Source organism: Frieseomelitta varia, unplaced genomic scaffold, assembly GCF_011392965.1.
Source record: "Frieseomelitta varia isolate USP_RPSP 00005682 unplaced genomic scaffold, Fvar_1.2 scaffold_320, whole genome shotgun sequence".
In the NCBI taxonomy this organism is placed as follows: domain Eukaryota; kingdom Metazoa; phylum Arthropoda; class Insecta; order Hymenoptera; family Apidae; genus Frieseomelitta; species Frieseomelitta varia.
In genome coordinates this window covers 234,712-256,332 of record NW_025110058.1, presented here as the reverse complement: position 1 = coordinate 256,332, position 21,621 = coordinate 234,712, and the positions used below count along the sequence as shown (strand labels likewise).

Below are 21,621 nucleotides of genomic sequence, written 5' to 3'. Positions count from 1 at the left end.
CGATGAAAAGTATTAGAAAATGTTAAAGAGAATCGTGGCTCTCGGTGTCAATGGAATCGTAGATTTCGATAGTTACACAGAGAGTTGCCAGTTGGGATTGCATAAGCTGAACTGTATCTTGCGGCCTGTCATATCCGAGCGAAGGATGTGTGTGCGCAGAATTGCACCGTGAATTGGACGAGTTTCACGGTCTCGACCTTGGGGCGGTTTAACTAGTTTTCACAACTTCTTGCGCTACGTTCCGCGAGATTATTTTTACTTCCTGGTTAAGTATACATGCACGTATATACGCTTGTGCATGCATATACATTCGGCCGAGATCGTAAAATACGCCGACCACGATCCGACGACCTCTTTTTAATTTCAAATCTCGTTCAAACTTTCTTTCTCGCGGCTCTTTCTCTTCGACGTGCGTGTAATAATCGTAACTTCGTTTGGTACCGTTTAAAAAGATCGTCTTTCGAGCGAAATATCAAATTCCCGGAATTTTTTGTGACTCAAAGGAAACAGGTCAAGTCTCGACATTGAATCTGACAAAACGAAAATTAAATACAGCGTAAAATTAAAGGTCCAGAATTTTTTCTGCGCCCATATCTTAAATGGCTCTTATTTATCCAAACTTTATTTAATTACGATCACAATCGACTCGGCGCAGCGTCAGCGTATCGTTAAATGGTTAAATTTTTACGGCGCGACGGACTACGAAACGCGGCGTGTTAAATCGTAATGTTTGAATACGCGCGACCAGCCGCAACGCAACGCATTGTCAAATGCTGAAGGGCCAATTTGCTCGGTGTTTTCACGCCGTTCTAAAGTTCCGTGTTTGCCAGAGACACATCTCGTGATTAAAACGAAACAAAACAAAATAAAAAAACAAAAAAAGAAACAAAAAAAATATATATATATCGTACGTTTGCTAATTGGAAAGAACGCGAATAAAGGGGGGGGGGGAGGGGGCGGGGGGAGAACGATGGGACGAAAAGCGACCGTGTTAGTTCTCGCGATCGTACGGCACGGATTCACGCGCAAGAAGATGCATCGGCTCGCCTCTCCTTTTCGTATGCGTCTAAAAATAATTGAATCTGTGCGAGTAATGGTTACGGATTAAGATGCATAGGCGCGCAGGTGGCTCCTTTTTCACCTCAAGTTTTCAATCTCTGTCCGTTAGGTTCATTAGATACGAGTAATCTGTCTGTTTGATTTTCTTTTTTTACTTACCATTCGTGTGTGGTGTGTAAAGAAGGGATGAAAGAAGCGTTGCACGACGAGAAGGAAATTGTGGAGAGAAGGTTCAATGATTTTGTTTCAACATTTTTAGACTAGATGCGAGTGCACGTATGTATACGTATATTTCTTCTTCGTTTACACGAGTAGAAATCCTGCTATTCAACTAAAAGCAACGTTTCACTCTCGTGCAAATAATACAATTAAATGCGTGAAAAGAAAAAGATAGGTGAAAGGTGTTTCGTAAACACGAGGTATTACAATCGGTGGAAGAATTCTACACTGACCGCGTGTTTATTTTTCCGATTCAATATTTCTGTACGCACGTTAGACGAAATTTCGCAGTAACAAAAAAAGACGATAAAGACAGTTGTTCGAAGTAAATTCCAACGTACGTAATCCTCAGCCAAGAGAGCGTATCTCGAAGAGTACATAAGAGAAGAGAATGTACTTCTTTTTTCTTTTCTTTTTTTCTTTCCTTTTTTTTTTTTTTTTTTCTCCCCCCAAGCTGAAGCCCAATGGTGGTGGCTGCATCGTCGAGTCGAGTTAGTTTATGGGGACCGGGAGTCTACGTAGACATCTCACGATCTAACCTTACCCAACCTCCATCCCAGCCTTTCCTAGCTCTAGCCTAGCCTAGAGCTGTGTAGGAGAAGTGCACTCCACCACACTGCACGGACGTCTGCCTAGTATTGATCCTCGGCTCAGCTACTGGCTACCTTCACCCACTAATAATTCTTGTCAGTCTCTCACAGGCTCGACGATTCAGGCCCACCTTCGGATCTGTTTTTCCAAGACGCGGCTGGAAAAAAATTTATGAAAGTCAGCGCCGGAAATGCCTGTGCTTTTACACGCACGAACCATACACGACAACTACATCATTTCACCTCCTTTTCTTTACGCTTCTTTTCTTTTTCTTTTTTCATTTTCTTTCTCGTCGAATTGGAAGATCGGATGTACAGTCGGCGTACAAAATGTTTCTTACACGTACATAAATGTCGTAATAATATGCATCGTAAACGTGGATCGCAGCTTTACGTGTTTGGTTCGGAATAGCGTAATTGTTTTGAGAGCGTAGTTATTTTAATTGGGGAATCTGGGCTAGAAGTTTAAACAGAGTTAATTACTCGGGCTTCCAAATGTAATTTAGAAGAAACTATCGAGGATTATTAAAGTTACAAACGAGGGGGCTCTCGTTTAAACAGTTACGGTTGTTTAATTAACAGTATCTTTATCTCTCTCTCTCTCTCTCTCTAACGAGCACGTGAAATTTCCACCAGTTTCGATTTAATTTCACCGTGAAAACGAAGCGAACCGATATTTTCTGTAAATCGTAACTCGATTTATTAAACATAATCGCGTCAATTTTCTTAACAACAAAATATTCTTACTTCGACTCATTGATCAGACAGCCGCGAATTTCAGCCCTCTTTAAATGTTTCAAAAATGAATAACAGCGAATTCACTGATAAATAATGACGAGAGACATCAAAGTCAGACAAAGGCGATTCGTTTAATCGTATACGTTTCCACCGTATTTTTTTACTCTACCGAGCCACAGATAACCGGTCGATTAGTTCCGATAACGATGGTCTCGATATTTCGAGACAACGCAAGCCTCGAGTGGTGGTTAGATCTCAAGGATGGCGACGACGTTGGAACATCATCGTTGTCGTCGTCGTCGTCGTCGTCGTTGTCGATAGACCCGCGTCCCTTAACGACGTTCTGCGCTGCAGTGTCGAGACTCGGGCTTCTATATCACGATGCTGCAAAATGTATGCCTCCTGGTGATAAACGGAATCAACCCATCCACCACCTCGCCGTACCACCATCGGCGTCCTTAACCCTTCTAACCTCCGGTGGTTTCCCCACTTTTCATCCCCCACGGTTATATCTCTTTCTCCTCCGTCCAACGTTTTACACTTGTGCAGCTAACAACCCTAGCGTGATCCCTCGCGCTACGTAGCTCCAACGGCGGACGATTCGCTAATAGATGCGTTGGCGAAACTTTTCGCGTTACCACCGGGATGCGAGGTAATTTCGATATTCTTTGCTTTGCTTTATTTCATTTCGTTTCATTTCTCAGTATCGAGCGTTTCATTTCTCTGAATATATCACTCTTCACTGTCCAAGGACTTGGTAGAAAGAAATTCACTTTGTATCTCAAGTATCTCTGCCTGTCGATCTTTCGAACCTTGCAATGTTTATACATATCGTCGCCTCGTAATTTTCTCCTTTGAAATTCGATTGAAATCGAAGCGGAGATTTACTTCCAAACTCTTGCGAGATCTCCAAAAGCTACGTACATGCGCGAAAAACTCTCGAAAGTTGCAGAGGGAGAACGCAACAAGGAGAATTTAGGAATAAACAAAAAACACCGAAGCAAGCCGCGGAAAAGAGGAAAAATAATAAAAAAAAAAAAAAAAAGAAGAAAAGGGATGACGTGGGTAGGTGGGATTAAACGCGATCAAAGTGCATCTCGAGGGGGAGGAAGAATCGATGGGGAGATCTGGTCGCGTGGTGGCAAGACCCCGCGGATCGGATTCGCTTTCGGAGGTCATATGCACGTGTGGCTGCTTATCGTTCGGCGCGGGTGCATGCACGTGGGTGGGAACCGTGGAGAGGGCGATACATGCACACAGCGTGCTGCTGCTGCTGCTGCTGCTGCTGCTGCATCGTCGAGAGAGAGTACAAACGGCTGAAAGCGAAACGTAAACAAACAGGTAGCTCTTCATCCAAACCAAATAGCGGCGGGGTAGGGAAGTAAAACCGTGCGCGGCGCGCTGTCGGCAGTTGCCGACGCGAGCGCGGAAACTTTCTTCCCTTTGTTTCCCATTATATTTCCACATTACTTTTTTAAACGCCCCGTTAAATAGTAAGCGCCGCGAGTCTCGCGTGCAATTTTAGTCATTAGAACAAAACGGGTAAAGACAAAACGAAGGAAAAGAGAGAGAGAGAGAGAGAGAGAGAGAGAGAATGTGTGTGCGGGAGGAAGGGGGTGGAGAATAAAAGAGACACGTACAAACAAGACAGGCAAAAGGGCGAAAAAGAAAGGTAAAGAGAGAGAGAGAGAGAGAGAGAGAGAGAGAAGGAGAGAAAAAAGGAATTTCAACGCCGTGAATTTCGTGTACCCGGTAATACCTGCTCGTTTGCATCCCTGTATTCCACCGTTTATTGTAAGACACACAAACGGTTTATAAATTGTTAAAAACGCCGGGGAAATTTGTTGAGATAGATATTCCCCCCTTCTTTCCTCTACTCTCTCACGAAATTTGCAAATTATCGCTCGGTCTGTTGGCATTATTATTTTTTATAAGTTTTACGTCGCGCGGTTTACGAAAATACACGGTTACTCTCTTGTGTTACTTTTATGGAGATTTTGCAACGCTATCACTGAAAACAACGAACGCGTTTGTGCGTCGAAAATTATTTATAAGCGGAAGCTGGCCCCGTGTATCTATTCTCAAATTTGTTTCCCAGTAGATTGTTAATTCGCTTTTGTTGAAGCAACTTTCTCGCGAGGAACTAACCAGATTCATCCCTAAAAATATTTTCGAAACGGCTGCTCCAATTTTTGATCGCCTTTGACAACTTTCCAAACGTCGAGTAACACAAATCTCCCGCTTTAAATTCAAATTTAAAGATGTAAAGACCGATCGGGTCATTTGTTTCTTATCAACTTGTCGCCACATACAAGTTTTCTTCCTTTTTCTTTTTCTCTTAAGCCGTGTAAAACGACGTGAAAGTGTTTCGATCGAAGAGATAAATCGAGCTCGAAAAAGTGCATTCTAAATGGAGGTTTCCGCGGACCGAAACGCCGTTGATTTATGCGCATCGTTATGAGGTCTGATTTAATATCCTGCCGCTTCTTGTTCACTGTTCCTTCTCATTTTTGTGTCTGTCGTGCTTTTCTTTTTTTTTTTTTTTCCCCTCCCTCTGTTTCCTTTTTTCGTTGTCGTTGTTGTTTCTTTTCTTAAACGGATTCTGTTTTTCAGCGAGAATATCGTTCAACGCTGATCGACAGCACGGGAATTTTTAATGAAATCCTCGAGAACGTTTCGGTAGCCCCCTTGAACTCCTACGTTTATCCGTTAATTATCGATACTCGGGGCCGTATTTAATTTGCCAGTTCACGGGTATAAATAATCGGGTGATGTCGATATGACTGAATGTACTCCAATAACGAGTCGACGTATAAAATTTAATCAAATCCGATTGCCCGGAAATCTAGATATTTTTAAGACTGTTTCTGAATCTTTTAATTTCGACTGCACTTATTTCTGAAACGGCGTAACCGATCGCCGAAATAAATAATTTAAACGTTGACAATCACAGGCAGATGATCGAAACAGCTGGATTTTTACTTTACAAAACCAAATGATTTGTAGTCTTGTCTTTGACAAAGTTGTATTATTAATTGCTGTTATAAAACGTGCATCTTCAAATCACGGTGAAAGCGAAAATGAATTCCTAATTCGATTATTCGTAACGGCGTTTGAAAATAGTGTTGAACCCGAATGTGTAATTACATCGTATTCGTCGTTTTCACGATATATTATTAGTTAATTGATAAGATTCGGCGGGCGATTTTTCGAGATTTATAATAATGCCGATTTCACACACGCGTGCTTTAACAGATTACAAACTGATAAGCGTACCTGTTCTTGGTAAAATTTAATTCTTAATTTTGAACGTCTCGTTTTTGCAAAAATCTCGGTCTCGAGCTTTTCCTCAGTGGAGATTTCACTTTGTGGAGTAATACCATTGTGACGAGAAGGAGAAATCTTTCTCTGCTAAATTTTTCTTTCGTGAAAACCTCAAGGACCGACGATCGAATTTTGAAAAACGATCATCAAACGATCTCGAGTCTTGGGCATTCGTCGAGCCCAATAACCGAGAATCGCAGTTGCTTTTGTGCACCGTTAAGGAATTAAAGAGTGTTGCATATCGGTGCGCTCGCGCGCGGACACAAGCGGCAATGACGAGCGAGAAACGCGGCAACGACAATGCAAACGCTTCCACCGGCAACAACGGCAATTGTTCCGCGGAATAATGTCCCGCTAAGATACAAAGAAAAACTGGTATCTGCAGTCGATTCCGCGTAACGGCCAAGGTAAACGCGTGTGCAGCTTGCAAAAAGCACGAAAAAAAGGGATTGCGCGTGGCTCGTCGATAATCGTGACGACAACACCCACTGTAATTCCGCGTAATTCTCTTTCTCTTTTGAGAAACCGGCAGGGAATCGACGTGACGAGCGTTCTTCTTCGCGCGTACGCGGCTCCTTTTTTTTCTTTTCTTTTTTTTTTTTCTTTTCTTTTCTTTTCTGTTTTCCCCCTCGCCAACGCAAACTCTTTCGAACAGCGGCGGCTTTTTCGCCGTTCTAAATCGGCGTTCTTGCTCGATTTTATCCACCGATCAAAGCGATCCTTTTCGTTTGACGAGTACGAAAAAAGCTGCACCGCGCGTCCCGAGCTTCGTCGTTCCAACGAAAGTGTAACCCGCGTAAATTATTTCCCGTTCTCGTGAAAATGTGTGTTTCCTTTTTTTCCTTTCTTTTTTTTTTTTTTTTTCTTCTGTTTTCGTTCCGTTAGAAACTCGCGTCTTTGTTTCCTCTCTGGAGGAAAGGCACGTCTCGCGCGTTCCGTTTTCAAAAAGCATCGACCACTCGCACTGCTGTGCTTTCTCGTCAATTTTTGTAATAATAACCGGACTGCAGCTGCTTCCTCCGCAAGGAACATTACGATCGCGAAGATTCCTCGACTTTCTGCAACTTTCTATTTAACAGCTCACGCCTCGGTCGATACGCTTGTTAATCTTAAGTAACCTACAATTTGTCATTCATAAACGACGCGGTGTACGTCCAAGTGAATCCTTGCAAAGTTCAACAAGAAAAAAAAGAAAGAGAAAAAAAAAAAGAACGGAAAATTCTTCGTCTAGGTTGCACAAATTGTAGGGGAAACGTTCGTTACGGTGTCGAATAAAAAGCAAGGGCAATAAATTTCGCGTCTTATTAAGTATAACCGAATATATCAAGGTCCGCGAGTTAATAGTGCAAAGAAATGGTAAGAAATATCACGATATCGAGCATAAAAACTATCGTTTACGTGGAACGCGGTGCCAAGTTGCGGTGGAAAGGAAACGAGAGTTCTCTCTCTCTCTCTCTTTCTCTCTCTCTCTGTTCGATTTTACGTGTCGACCAAGGTAAAGGCGTGTTGCGAGCGTGGTGCGTAGTTACTCCGGAGTAAATGAATAGGCCACGGAAGGTTATGAATCATCGCACGGAACGAATTTCACGGCGCGCGCCGCGCTCAGCCCGAGGCTCAGCCCGAAAAAGTCTGGGCGAAAAAAATTTATCCGCGGGATATGGAGATGACTCGGGAATGGGTTACGGCGAAGGAAAATTTATCGAGATAGAGCGAGCGGCGGAAGAGGGATGAGAAAAATTTCTTTCGCCGGATTTCTTTCAGGAATCCTGGTTCGCGTCTGGATTTTAATATCGCGTTCGCGTCGTTCTTATAATTGAAGGACGATAGTTTTCTACTTGCCAGCTGCGAGGCTGCTCCGATAGAAATAGAAATCCAAATTCGTTCCTTCTTTTCTCCTTTGGACGAAAAATTATTCTTAACACTTTCTGACTGCTCACGTTTCTTTCGAGCGATGTTACGCCGAGGAATAGAATCGCAGCGATTAGAAACGATAATAATGGTACGTTGGAATTAAAGTAAAGTGTAGCAAATGATTAGTAAATTACAGGGAAATCTGTATCTGTAATTTGAATAACTTGCACCGAAGATACACATCGGGTTAGCGATCTGGTAATTCATTAAAATTAATGAGGTCGTTATTAAATTGACGGCGTTACGAGATATTCGATCAATTTGTGTAATCTGCGGAGATCGGCAGCGAACAATTTCTAAGATATTGTACTGACATTTCTTGCGTTGTACTTTGCCATTTGCAAATGACTGATTAATTACAGAATCGAGGAAAAACTGTGGTTGCACTTGTTCTGGAAAAACGGTTAAGCTTCTCCCACAGGCCAGCTTTCAAGAACGAATTAAAATCACTGTAGTTATCTGTATGCGCACGCGATTAACTTAATTCAACTCTCTATACAGAATAAAACTTTGGAAACTTCGGTAGTTCTAGTTCTCGGGCTTGATATTGCTTGAAGTTTCTAGATATCCGAGGCAAGTACGTACTACGTACCACCACGTTCTCAAACTTCCCATGAAACTAGCCGCAATGTTTTCGAAGAAAGATTCAATTCGCAAGATACAACGCGAAAGTATTTTTCAATAGCTGAAGCTCACCTATGTACACACGTACGTAGATGCTTGTTTTCATACGTACACACGTATGTAGATACTTCAACACTGGAACTGCCAGAATGGGTAGCTACGAAAATTGATAATTTTTATTTAGATATTCTACAGATGTAAAACAGTGTATTTTTAGGGACAAATACACGAAGAAAAGCTCGTGTACTGTATTATATTGTAAAGATTTTCTTTTACTTTATCATCTCTGTTGAACACACTATCTCGAATCTCTTCGGTCACCTCTGAACATCCGAACATGCGATTTAATTTTCATCGAACCGCCATCTCGGCACTGGACTCAGTTAACTTACGTTAATCGGTTCGAAATAAAACTACCAGACACGATTTTAATCGTCGATTTACATGAAATCACGACGAACCGCCGTGTCCCGTAAGAAACGCACGACACGTTCCCCTCTCGCGACCGCACGACATCCGTCGCGCGTTTCCACTCGGTGAAGAAATTTCTTTTTTCACCTCGACTTCCCTGCCCCCCCCCCCCCCCCCCCCGCCCTCCCCCCCCCCCCCCCCCCCCCCACGACTATCTCGCGCCGATCTTTCACGCGATGTTGCGCCCTACCCCCGCGGGTAACAGAAGCGTTGCGGATCGGTCATTTGAGGAGGCAGTAGCACGCAGATGGCAGACAGCGTGACGATGAGCCACTTCTTTGCCCTGCGTCAACGAATTGGCCACCAAGACCGCCCTGTTCCCTTCCTTGTCCCGCGATAACGTTCCTCAACGGTCGGCGCCGTTCTCTCTCGCCAGCTAGTCTCTCCAATCTTTCCTTTCACTGCCTCGACTACCATGGAACTCCGTGAATCGCGTTGTCAGCAGCCGCTTCCTCCACGAAACCAGGCGAGAGCGTACCGAGCGAAATTCGTAATCCCAGAAAATGTTTCAACCTACAGATACATATGTATATATATATACATATGTATATATATATGTGTGTGTGTGTGTGTAACACATATAGCGTGGCTTCGTTTTAACCAGTAGCTCTCCCGACTTCGATCGTTCTTTCCTGGTAACGAGGGTGATTGATCGAGCTCGCGAAATGTTGCTCGAACGTTCTTCGTTAAATGAGAATCTTATTATTAAAGTCGTTGTGTGTAAAGAGAACGATACAGACTGGCCCGTTTTCCTCTGTATTTTGGAAAAATACGCGCAAATCTCTTCGGATCGTGCGGAAATTGTCTGATTTCGAATTATTTCTTCGATGGAACTTCAACTTTCTGTTTGAAGGAAGAATATTTTGAATCCGAACCTATAAAGTAAAATCATTGATTAGCAAAGTATTTGGGGTGATTTTAATCAAGCGATTTTTAACTACAGGTTTTGGAAAAATACACGTTAATGGAAAATTTCTTTCGATCGAAATTATCTAATTTCGAATTATTCCTTCGAGGAGTAATCGATGGAACTTTAACTTTNCCGATCGTGTGGAAATTATCTGATTTAAAATTATCCTATCCGAGGAATAATCTTAACTCTCTGTTTAAAGGAAGAATATTTCGAGTCCTAACCCAAACCTAACCTATAAAGTTAATGGAAAATTTTTTCCGATCATGTGGAAATTATCTGATTTAAAATCCTTTCGAGGAATGATCGATGGAACTTTAACTTTCTGTTTGAAGGAAGAATGTTTTGAATCCCAACCTATAAAGTAAGATCATTGATTAGCAAAGTATTTCAGGTGATTTTAATCGAGCGATTTCAACTTTAGGTTGGTTTGTAGTTTTGAAAAAATACGCGTTAATGGAAAATTTTTGCCGATCATGTGGAAATTATCTGATTTAAAATTATCCTTTCGAGGAATGATCGATGGAACTTTAACTTTCTGTTTGAAGGAAGAATATTTTGAATCCGAACCTATAAAGTAAAATCATTGATCAGCAAAGTATTTGGGGTGATTTTAATCAAGCGATTTTTAACTACAGGTTTTGGAAAAATACACGTTAATGGAAAATTTCTTTCGATCGAAATTATCTAATTTCGAATTATTCCTTCGAGGAGTAATCGATGGAACTTTAACTTTCTGCTTGAAGGAAGAATATTTTGAATCCCAACCTATATCATTGATTATCAAAGTATTTCAGGTGATTTTAATCGAGCGATTTCAACTATAGGTTGGTTTGTAGTTTTGGAAAAATACGCGTTAATGGAAAATTTTTGCCGATCGTGTGGAAATTATCTGATTTAAAATTATCCTATCCGAGGAATAATCTTAACTCTCTGTTTAAAGGAAGAATATTTCGAGTCCTGACCCAAACCTAACCTATAAAGTAAGATCGTAGATTAATAGGTTATTTCAGGTTATTTGAACCAACCGATTTTAATTACAGGTTGGTTCGTTTCGCTTTGTGCTTTGGAAAAAGTACGTATTGATTTTCAAAAAATTTCGTCCGATCGAAAGAAAAAAACCTCAACCTTCTTGTTTGAAGGAAGAATATTTCAAGTCAAGTGAGATTGGTTGGTAGGTTAGCGTAAATGGTTTCAGGTCATTTGAATCAAGCGATTTCAGCTTACGCGATAGTATACACAGTGGTTTCAAATACGCGAAAGTATTTGAATAGTTGCACGCTCATAAATTTCAAATTACTCGAATTCGGATGATTGCATTAATCTGAAACGAAACTGCAGGAATAAACGAGATCGCGTCGTGGTTTGAAGATGTTTTATTCGGACGCATACCGTTCGTGTTTATCTTTAAATTGCGATTACATTGCCAGGCCATTGTTCATTGTACTGCTATCAAATGAAGTTATAATGTTGTAAATGATGTATAAACACGGTACAAGTTTGTTATGATTGTAAATTATTATTACGCGTCGAATGTATGGGTAAATGTTGGCGGATACTGGTTGCTATACAAATAATCGTACGTACACGATTTCACAACGGTCGCATTCGAACGTTGCGTTCACAGAAATCTCTGCATTTTGCGTTGTCGTTTTATTATTATTATTATTATTATTATTATTATTATTATTATTATACGTTTAATTTTAATTTTCAGTCTGTTATCAACTGAATATTCGTGTTACGTATTACTAATAATAGATATCTTCCCGTTCAATCTATTGCCAAGAAGATAAAAGTTTAATGTTTATGATGAATCGCCGCGAAATGATTAATTTGAAAATTACGGTCTTATTATGATAATCACTGTACATGCGTGACGTTGAATATGTGTGTGTGCGCGTGTGTGTGTGTGCATCCGTAAAATCTATAAATACCGCTAATAAATGGCGAAGAATTTATAGATATTCGATATTTATGGTTATTGTGTAAATTATAAATGCGATTTACATTATTACTTAGCAATTCATAAAGGATGAATATTAATTCACGAATATCGATTCGGCAATTAATTTCAGCAATACGTCTAGCCGAAATATACTCTTCACATATATTTTTTGGGACTTTCTTAAATTCCGCGGGCTATTCGATGGTATTTTTCTCGTCGTTGCTCTTCGCGTATCGCAATTTTCACTTCGCAACGGTGAAACGATAGAAATCGAATTTAAATCGAAGAAAAGACAATCACGCATCGCGTGTGATAAACAGTGTGTTTGATTTAATATTCATTTTTAACATCAACAGTACCCTTTGCGTAAGTCAATCGAATCGTTGGCAAATTTAAGCGATCACACGGAGATTTTTTAGTCGCGCGAACAAATATTCAACGATTTCACTTTGCATTCGTTCTTCTTCAGCAACCGTTTTTCTTCTCTTTTTTTTTTTTTTTGTCAAACAATTGTCATGAATTTTTTTCAAAAATCCGCCCCTGCATCATTATCGCTCACTATCGTGCATATCAAATTTCTGATTAATTTCCGCGACAATCACGCTGTAACGTTTCGCCGAAATTGCGTTTGTAAACACAATTTCGACGAAATAATAATTCGTTACATTTACGCCGACGAAATTTCAAATATAATTCTCTTACGCGTTGCAAATATCGTTTCGGGTCATAATCAATACAACATCGAAACGCTGCCGCATAGCGTGTGCGTTTGTGTGTGCACAAGACACGCGTAAAAATAGCCGCCTTTCTAAAATTGAAACAAACCTTTTCGACCCGTTCGTAGAATTTTCTAACGTAACTTTATCTCCCGTGCGTTCGAAGAGAAAAAAAGAAAAGGAATAAAACCGATAAACAGAAACAAAAAAAAAAAAAGAGAAAAGAAAAAATCGGCGTTTTGAAACAACGAACGTTATACGATACGCGGATATACAATTCCGTTCGAAAATTTCGGCGAATATTTTATATTTGTAAGATTCAACATATTGTCGCAAATAATATATACAATTTTCCAATTACGCGTGTATTTAGCAATGCGACAATTTTCAAACTCTTCGTCGCAAGTTTGTTTCCCAGTTCCGAAGCAAATGCAGCATCTCGAGCAATATTCGTGCATGTTTCGCTCGTTGGAAATTGGTGAACGCATGAAATCTGTAAGAAATCCGTGTAAAACTTGGACACCTTGCTCTGGCGAGGAGGTGTCCAGGTCAATTAAAAGGAACAATGGGAGCACGAGGAGCGGTTTAAAAACGCGTTGATACGTTGCGTGTAATGGCCGGTACCAGGAAGGCCGCGTTACAGAGATTTCGAGTCCTTGAAAAGCCGAAGGGAAACGACGCCGCGGCAAAAACGCCTCGATCCGCGCCACTGAACCGTCACCAATGATTGCGCAGAAACAGCAGCGGTGGGTAACTGCCACCGTGTTTCTGCCGCGCGATACGCGTTAACAACAATCCTGTGATAATTAATCTGATTGGTGACGTTCTCGAAGGCAACAGCGCCCCGGGCTAATGGATCTGGTTCCATCGATTTCTGATATCTGCTCCTCCCCTCCCCCCGTTCATTTCGGTAATGTTTCGTTAATTAAATTAATTCATCTTCTAATTACTCAGTCCACTTTCCGACGAGTAGAGCACACGCGAATAGAGGGATAATAAACGGCGTGGTTTGATGCCCGCGTGTCGATCTCTTTCTTTCGCGTTATCACGCCTAGAAAGAGGGAATGACGATGGATGATTACGGTTGAAGAGCACGGAATCGAGACGACGATCGTTGAAAATTGTTTTAAAGTTCACGCGTCGAATTAAATTATTCGTGGCCATTGAACTATTGGTTGTAAGAGGATATTGGATAGAAAGAGAGAGTGAGCAAGTTGTTGCAACGTTGAATGATTTGTGGAATGTTTCAAACATGTCATACGTTATATATATTGTTCGACACTGAAACTATCGATGAGGATTAAAGGATAAAATTTCAGTCTCGTTGAAGTCTCAAAAAAATTGAAACAAAAAAAAATAGAGAAATTTTATAATACAATTGACTGTGCAAGCTTTTCTTTGCACGTTTTACGGAAAATTATTTAAATCTTTGAAAATACGGTCTCACGTCTGAAAAGTATCCAACAAAAATTATAAACTTGTCATTTTGACCAGCGTGAATTAATATTTCCATTTGAATTACTTTTTATCCAACTTGAATTATTATTCCTACTAAGATAGTGATTTAGTTTGTAGAAGCTCATTCATTTTCTGATCTCGTTGATAAGTAGTTTCTACAATTTTCTCCGCCTCGTCTGTTACTTTTATTCACGCGATAGAAACTGGCGTTGAAATTAGCGGAATTCAATCGGCAACGATTTTCAACTCGACGCTTCGTCCATAGATGCACAGAAAATCCGCAAAATCAGTGTAATAACGGAGCAAAAAGATGATAAACTCATCCCGGGAAGGGAAGCAAAACTCACGGTTCATTCTCGACTGAAGAAATCGAACGTTTCATATATTACCGGCTAATAGAATCGCGTTGCTCGGTAAGCAAATGATAATGGAGTTGGCGAGGTGCGAGTGTTTCCGTATGCGTGGCCGATCTGTCTCGCAATTTCCTTAACTTTGCGGAACCGCGAAACCGGTCCGGCCAGCTCTCGAGCAATCGATTCGTTTCAGCTTCGCGATTCAGTAACCTTCGAACGGATCGGCCCGTTTTCTAGACACGCCGACAGAACGCGAGCACCGATTCGAATCGGCTCTTCCTCGCGTTGTAGACGCCTCTGTAGATCGACTACCACGTGAAATTATTCGTTTCGAAATCGTTCGAAAAAAAAGAAAAAAAAAAAAAAAAAATACGAGAGAAAAATCCCGAGGCTCGCAATCACAGGGTAAAAGAGAAAGAGAAAGAGAAAGAGAGAGAGANAAAAAAAAAAAAAAAAAAAAAAAGACGAAACACCATCCCTTCTCTCTAAATTCATCGATGGCTCCTACCGGTCGCTTCTTCCCTCCTTATTGCATATTCGTTTCGATTCATTCAGAATACAAGCCGAAACGTACGACGAAATATTTTTTTTCGAAGAGTAACGTAAAAATGGTAGCTCGATGCTTCGTTGTGTAATTACCTTTTACATCCGAAACATTTGACCATGAATATCTGTCCGTAACACGACAGACACGTTGCGGGGTGATTCACGTAACTTTCACGCGTAAAATATCCCTTAATTATTAACTTATAATATAAGTTTTTAAACTGCTATTACTGGCACTTTAATTTATAATTATTAATTTGAATTCCCTTGTTTAATTTTCATTAATTTTGTATATAAAGAATTTTTATTAGTTTCATATTTTATTAATTTATATTCAATTTTAATGAATTATATATAAAATATTAATTTAATTAATAATCAAACCATAATTATATTTTAAATTTTACTTATAATATTGATATTATAATTTATTAAAAATTTAAATTTAATATGCAATTTACATTAAACATAATTAATTTAATTACGCGTCTAATGAAAGATTGTTTAATAAATTAAATTATCAATTATACATACATACATATATATATATATATATATATATATATATATATATATATTATGTTATTAATTTGAAAAAATAGAGATGACCTTGGAAATTTCGAAACCCCTCAATACACACAGAAGATTAATACACCATATTCTGGCTCCCTTAAAACCACACAACTTTTGTATAAAACAATTTTTCATTAGGCGCATCATTTAAAAGTTATTTCAGGTGTTGCAAGTTACGTGAATCACTCTGTAGATGTTTAGACGCATCAATAAAGAATTTCTCAGACGATTTCCCATGCAGTTTCTGCGTAATATTTATTACATCTATACTTTTCCGTACTTTAATAACTTTACTATCTATTTATTTCGTAATTATTTAATCTTTTACCTTTTATCTTTCAAACCACAAATGCTCTATAGGGTTAGCATCAAGATTTTAAGGTGTAGAGTATATTGTACAGTATTAATTAAAATAAAGTTTTGCAACAAGTCTATTTTTCGACACATTGTTTAAAATTTATACAAATAAATTTGCATTCGTCTAAAAATCCCACCTATAAACGCTAGGTTTCCAGTTCTTACACAATCCCGCATAAAACTAAACCGATATAAAAAATAATATAAAACTAATACAATTAACAAGTTTTTTTTTTTTTTTTTTTTGTAACAGATACGTCTCGTTTTTTCGCTCATGTTCGAACGTAATAACGTAATTTACGTAATAACGAAAGATTAATTAACGTCGAAGTTGTTGTCGCGTTCTCTCCAACAACGTCTCTTCAAACAAAGCGCGGCGCTTTCGGAGGGAACGCAGACAACGTTAACCATGGATCTCCACGGGACGTATCGTAAAATTTCAGCCCGTTTACATTGTTGCGTTTGAAAATCTCTCTTTTCTGGCGACTACAAAAGGAATCCTGGTCCCCGCACGAAGTGGAAGGGGTGTGGTGGAGGAGGAGGAGGAGGAGGGGGGGGGGAGTGGATGGCCGACGGTGGCCACCAAAAATTGCAGCCGTTCGTCAAAATTTCGTTTCACATCGTTTCGTTGGTCGCCGCTTACACGGGTCATAGATCTGTGTCGAAACCGAAGTTAATAGACAAAGCACGAGCGGAGGGGGAGGGAAAACATAAATTGTCTCGCCCTCCGTCGGGTTTCAATGGCTGTTAAAAATATCGAAGGAATAAACCGATTTATGCACGAAACACAGGGATTTATACAAACGTTCGCGCGGACGCGGTTAAATATTACCGATACACGGCGCGGACGTGAGTTATACACTTCGGTCTCTACTTAGTTGTTGCGATCTGGCCGATTTTTGTTTTCCACCGCGAAGCGTTAAAGACAAAAGGCTGATTTATAATTCCGCTCTTTTTTTTTCACTTTTCTCTCTCTCTCTCTTTTCGAGCACTGCTGGATCGAGCATTGAATTCCGCTTTTTTTCCCCGAGCCAGTTCAATGGTAATCCCGATTTCTTGGATTACCGTTGATCCCTTGCACGTCGCTCGTCGATCATCTTTCGACTATTCGCGTATAGAATTCCCCTGTCTCCCCTCCCTTACGCTCTCGCGCTCGTGTAACTCGGTTGTTCGGCGAGCAGGAATCACGTTTGAAGGGGGATCGAAGTTTCTCCAGCGTGGGTATTAAAAGAATATTTATACGGTGAAATTGGCTGGTGTGCCGCGTACCGACGATGGGAGACTATGGGTTCTGGCGAGATTTTTGACGATTTTTTAAAAGATACTCGACGAGGGAAGAAATGGAGATGATGCATGACGAACTGAGAATCACAACCGTGCAGGTAAAGATTTCGAGAATTTGTGGGGAGGTGGGTAATTTAATTCGTGCTACTTGACTGCGAATCTCTTTTTATTAACTTCTTGCGCTGGAACACGTACACGTAATCCATCTCTGTTTGCGTCGATTGTTCATCGTAACGATTCTTCGTAACAGTTTCTTGTTTCAAATTATATCACCCATTTCCCATCACACTGACGTCGAATTCGACGAGGGACATTGTTTTTCAAGATTAACTGCTTGACGTACGATTTAGAATGTCCCTAATGATGTGATCTTATGAAAAGTGTGGTTGGAGTATTTTTTTATTCTTGTATCGAAAAATTGAGAGCTGTCGAATTCGATTGCTCTTCTAATACTTAGGAACTATTGTTTACATTGCATTGACCAAATGTAGCTGGGCTAGATGTTACACTGACCAGATAACCCACTCACGATGCTAAGGTCTTCGAGCGAAACAGGGTCTGGAGATCTTTGGCGCCAGCAAGGCTTAAATTCTTTAGGGTTCTTCATCTGGGTAAAGGCGAATTATTTATTTATTATTTAGTTAATTAATTATTTAGATAATATTAGTAGGTTAATTATTAATTATTTAGGTAATTTTAGTATGCTAATTATTAATTATTTATGTAATATTAGTAGGTTAATTATTAATTATTTAGGTAATTTTAGTAGATTATTAATTATTTAGGCAATTTTATTATGTTAATTATTAATTATTTAGGTAATATTAGTAGGTTAATTATTAATTATTTAGGTAATATTAGTAGATTAATTATTAATTATTTAGGCAATATTAGTAGATTAATTATTATTTATTTAGGTAATATTTAGGTAATATATTTATTATTTAAGTAATATTTAGGTAATATATTTATTACTTAAGTAATATTTAGGTAATATATTTATTATTTAAGTAATATTTAGGTAATATATTTATTATTTAAGTAATATTTAGGTAATATATTTATTATTTAAGTAATATTTAGGTAATATATTTATTATTTAAGTAATATTTAGGTAATATATTTATTATTTAAGTAATATTTANGGTAATATATTTATTATTTAAGTAATATTTAGGTAATATTTTGGTAATATATTTATTATTTAAGTAATATTTAGGTAATATTTTGGTAATATATTTATTATTTAAGTAATATTTAGGTAATATTTTGGTAATATATTTATTATTTAAGTAATATTTAGGTAATATTTTGGTAATATATTTATTATTTAAGTAATATTTAGGTAATATTTTGGTAATATATTTATTATTTAAGTAATATTTAGGTAATATTTAGGTAATATTATTTAGATTTTAGCCCTTATCTTCATCAGCAGTTATCTCGATATTTGTCGCCACGAATCTCATTCGTGATATTTATGTTTAGCTCGAAACTGCGATCGCAAGTCAGATTCGCCAAAATACGTCAGATGATTAAAAAAAAAAAAAAAAAGGGATCGTGCGTGTTTGAAACAGCGGGAAGGGAAGAGAGAAAAAAGCAAATGGAAAGGAGAAGTATGGACCGAAAGCTTCTTCCCGGCAGCGGTCCCCGGTTTTTGCGGCTTTCAGGACGCGAAAATACCATTACGCCTGGCCTGCGCGCAGAATGCTTGGAAAGCCCCCCCGCGGCCTTTTTCTACGCGCAATAATTATAATCGTTGGAGACGCGCTTAGGCCTTCGGGACTTGGCGTCCGCCGGTTGGAATTCTCGACGAGCCGAGAACAGTCTCTTCTGCAGAAAGAAACTGCCAACGGCAGGAGGATTTCGTGTCGGAGGTGGTAGCGTCAAATGGAAAATTAACGTGACACTCGACACGGATTAAGTTGAGTAATTTTTTTTTTTTTTTTTTTTTTTTTTTTTTTTTTTTTTTTTTTTTAATTCGCGAGGTCCTACGAGACGCCAGTAGTTTTTATTTTTATTTTTATTTTATTTTATTTTTTTCTATATAGGTGTTCAAGTATCGATAGTACTGAAAGTCTAAAGAGGATGATTCTACGTGAAAAAACAAATCGAAAATAAAGAATAGAATTTTTTCTTGTAAGATACTTCGTTCTTTCCTTTAAATCAATTTTTAATGTATTTCGTTAAAAGTTGGACCTCGTTTTTCTCAAAAACTGAATCTTGTGTAAAAAAATTTTATTCTTTACTTTTCAACTTACTTTTTCATACAGAATCACTTCCTTCCTGGTTGTGCTACCGATACTGGAACACCCCAGTGTACTATCCATTCGAGAATAAGCGACAGATTTCCACGAAACACTCGGACACTCCGCGTTTCACCTGCACGAGCCTGAATCTTATTATTAAATCTTTGGACACTTAACGACGCGCGACCGCGCGATAAAGTTCTTCGTCGAGGCAAAATTCAATTGGAAAATTGGATTCTTAAGGACGAAGGAGCATGAAAATTACCGGGGAGCGCTGGGATTATCGATTAAAAATTCCTTTGTGTCAACCTCAATGAGGAAATCTCATTACGAAATCTCTTAATCGTAAAGTAAATTTCACCTACCGTTCGGGAGAACTATATACCGGCCCGCTCCGTTATCCGACCGTTAATATTTTCATTATTCCGCGTGCATGTAGAATCTTTGATTCTTAATCGGGTTTTAAATCGTCCAGTTCCACCGTGAAACGTTCCGCGCAAAAAACGTTTTATTAAGAGGTTGTAACAAAATAAAAACCTACGGGCGGGCGGGGGGGGGGGGGAAGGAGGGGAGGAGGAGGAGGAGGAGGGGAACCTACTTTGTGGAAATTTCCAGACAATGAATGAGCAAAGAAATCTGCTTTCGTAGTAATTTACAGAGGATAACAGAACGGCTGCGTTTATAGTAAAAGCAGAAAGGAAGGAAATTGTCCGACCGCTGAATAGAAAAAAAAAGAGAAGAAGAGAAAGAAAAAAGGAAAGGAGAAAGAAAGAAAGGAAAAAGAAAATATATACGCTTCCACGGTAATGAGAGAAAGAATGTTTTACGACTACCATCGTTTCCTTGCGTTAACCTTGCCGGTTTATTACCTTGCTTTGTAAAAATATCTATATCTTGTTTAAATGTAATATCGATTTGACGTGTCAATTATTGTGACAATCCAATAAGTTGATTTACTTCGACGCGCGTCTTCGAATCTTCTAAATTTTCGATAGAAACGATCTGTCTGGAATATCGGGAAATACTGATGTTAAAATATCGAGGAATTTCAAAGTGGTGACTTTTAAAAGAACTCTGTTGAAAATGTTTGTAAATGTAAAATGTCCCGATGTAAAAATGCTGCTCGTCCTGTTAGACGAATGAATAAGGAGAAAATACTGGAGCAGATTCGGGCGAAGAATGTTGGCGTTCTCGGCAGAGAGAACACCAGCGGCACCGAAAATCTGTCGAAAGACGTTGACGCGCTTTGAGTTAATTACACGAATTACGTTCAAGGCTCGCGAGGAAACCTTGAACCGTGCCTTCTCCTCGTCCGCGGGAACACTGTTCGTCGACAGCTATGTAACTTTAATAATCCTCCGAGCAAACTGTTCGCCCGTGAGCAAGAGCGACGATTACTCTGCCTCTTACGACAGTCCGCAGATTTTTCCTTTCCTTAATTATTTGATGCGTTACGAAGATACGAAGAAACGAAGCAGCGGTTTCATTTTTTTTTTTTTTTTTTTTTTTTTCTTTCGAGCGAAATTCGCGAAATAGTCTCCTTTCTCCCTAGTCGTTTGTTGGCGAAGAAAGAAAAATTTGTCGTCTCTTCTTAGCGAGACGAACAACGAGAAAGAAACAATTGAAAGAAACATATTTCGTAATCTGATTTCTCGTCCGCTTGGCAATCAACAACGCACAATCGTATCGGGTTTGCTCGCTAAATAGAAGCATTCGTGGAGCATTAAACCGCATCTGGCGTTGTATTCCGCGACAAGTTTGGCAAGTGTTTTCAGCCAGGTATCGATCACGAAGTTTGACCTGGCACGCTTCGAAACGATATGCGTCGGGGAACAATGCGGCAAAAGATTCAACGGAGCCGCGTGAAAATTTGAGGGACCGTCAACGAACGAGAGGCGTTCATGTTATTTACGAGCCTGTCTTCGATTTTCGAACTTGTCAGCCGGAGACGAAGGAGAAATTCTCTGATAAATTTTTCTAGGGACAGTTAATTAATTCTTTTTCTTTTTTTTTTCTTTTGTAACAGCTAGTTTGACATAATAATACTCGCAACGATTTGACGACAGTACGATAGTGTTCTTGTACCTTTCAATCGCGTTATTTTCCATCAATTTTTTTTGTCGCCGTTTATCTTTCGTGGAAGAAAAAGTAAAACAATTGGAAGTAATCATGTTTGTGTAAAGGAAATTTTTACGTGACTAACGCTTCACTCGAATTAATGATCGATGGTCTAACAATAGAAATCCAAGCGTTTTTCCTCACGTTTTTCCTTGCTGTTGATATCGAAACTT

The 21,621-nt window shown here is 39.2% G+C and overlaps 1 protein-coding gene across 1 annotated transcript; it reads right to left on the bottom strand.

The window, feature by feature from the left end:
• Positions 1-2,812: 2,812 nt before the first annotated feature.
• LOC122530030 lies at positions 2,813-17,688 on the bottom strand. Its single transcript, XM_043656642.1, has 3 exons — positions 17,611-17,688; positions 9,127-9,261; positions 2,813-2,990 (listed from the first exon to the last, which is right to left on the bottom strand). Exons 1-3 carry the CDS (start codon positions 17,686-17,688, stop codon positions 2,862-2,864), a joined length of 342 nt encoding a protein of 113 aa, XP_043512577.1. The 3' UTR covers positions 2,813-2,861.
• Between the last annotated feature and the right edge of the window lie 3,933 nt (positions 17,689-21,621).

Bases quoted from the DNA above. Each gene is read 5' to 3' on its own strand.
- LOC122530030 (XM_043656642.1), bottom strand. From the start codon at position 17,688: ATGAAGAACCCTAAAGAATTTAAGCCTTGCTGGCGCCAAAGATCTCCA. The intron at 9,262-17,610 runs GTGAGTGGGTTA...TCGCGGGACAAG, and splicing joins CGCTCGAAGACCTTAGCATC to GAAGGGAACAGGGCGGTCTT. The intron at 2,991-9,126 runs GTAGGGCGCAAC...TACATTTTGCAG, and splicing joins CGCTTCTGTTACCCGCGGGG to CATCGTGATATAGAAGCCCG.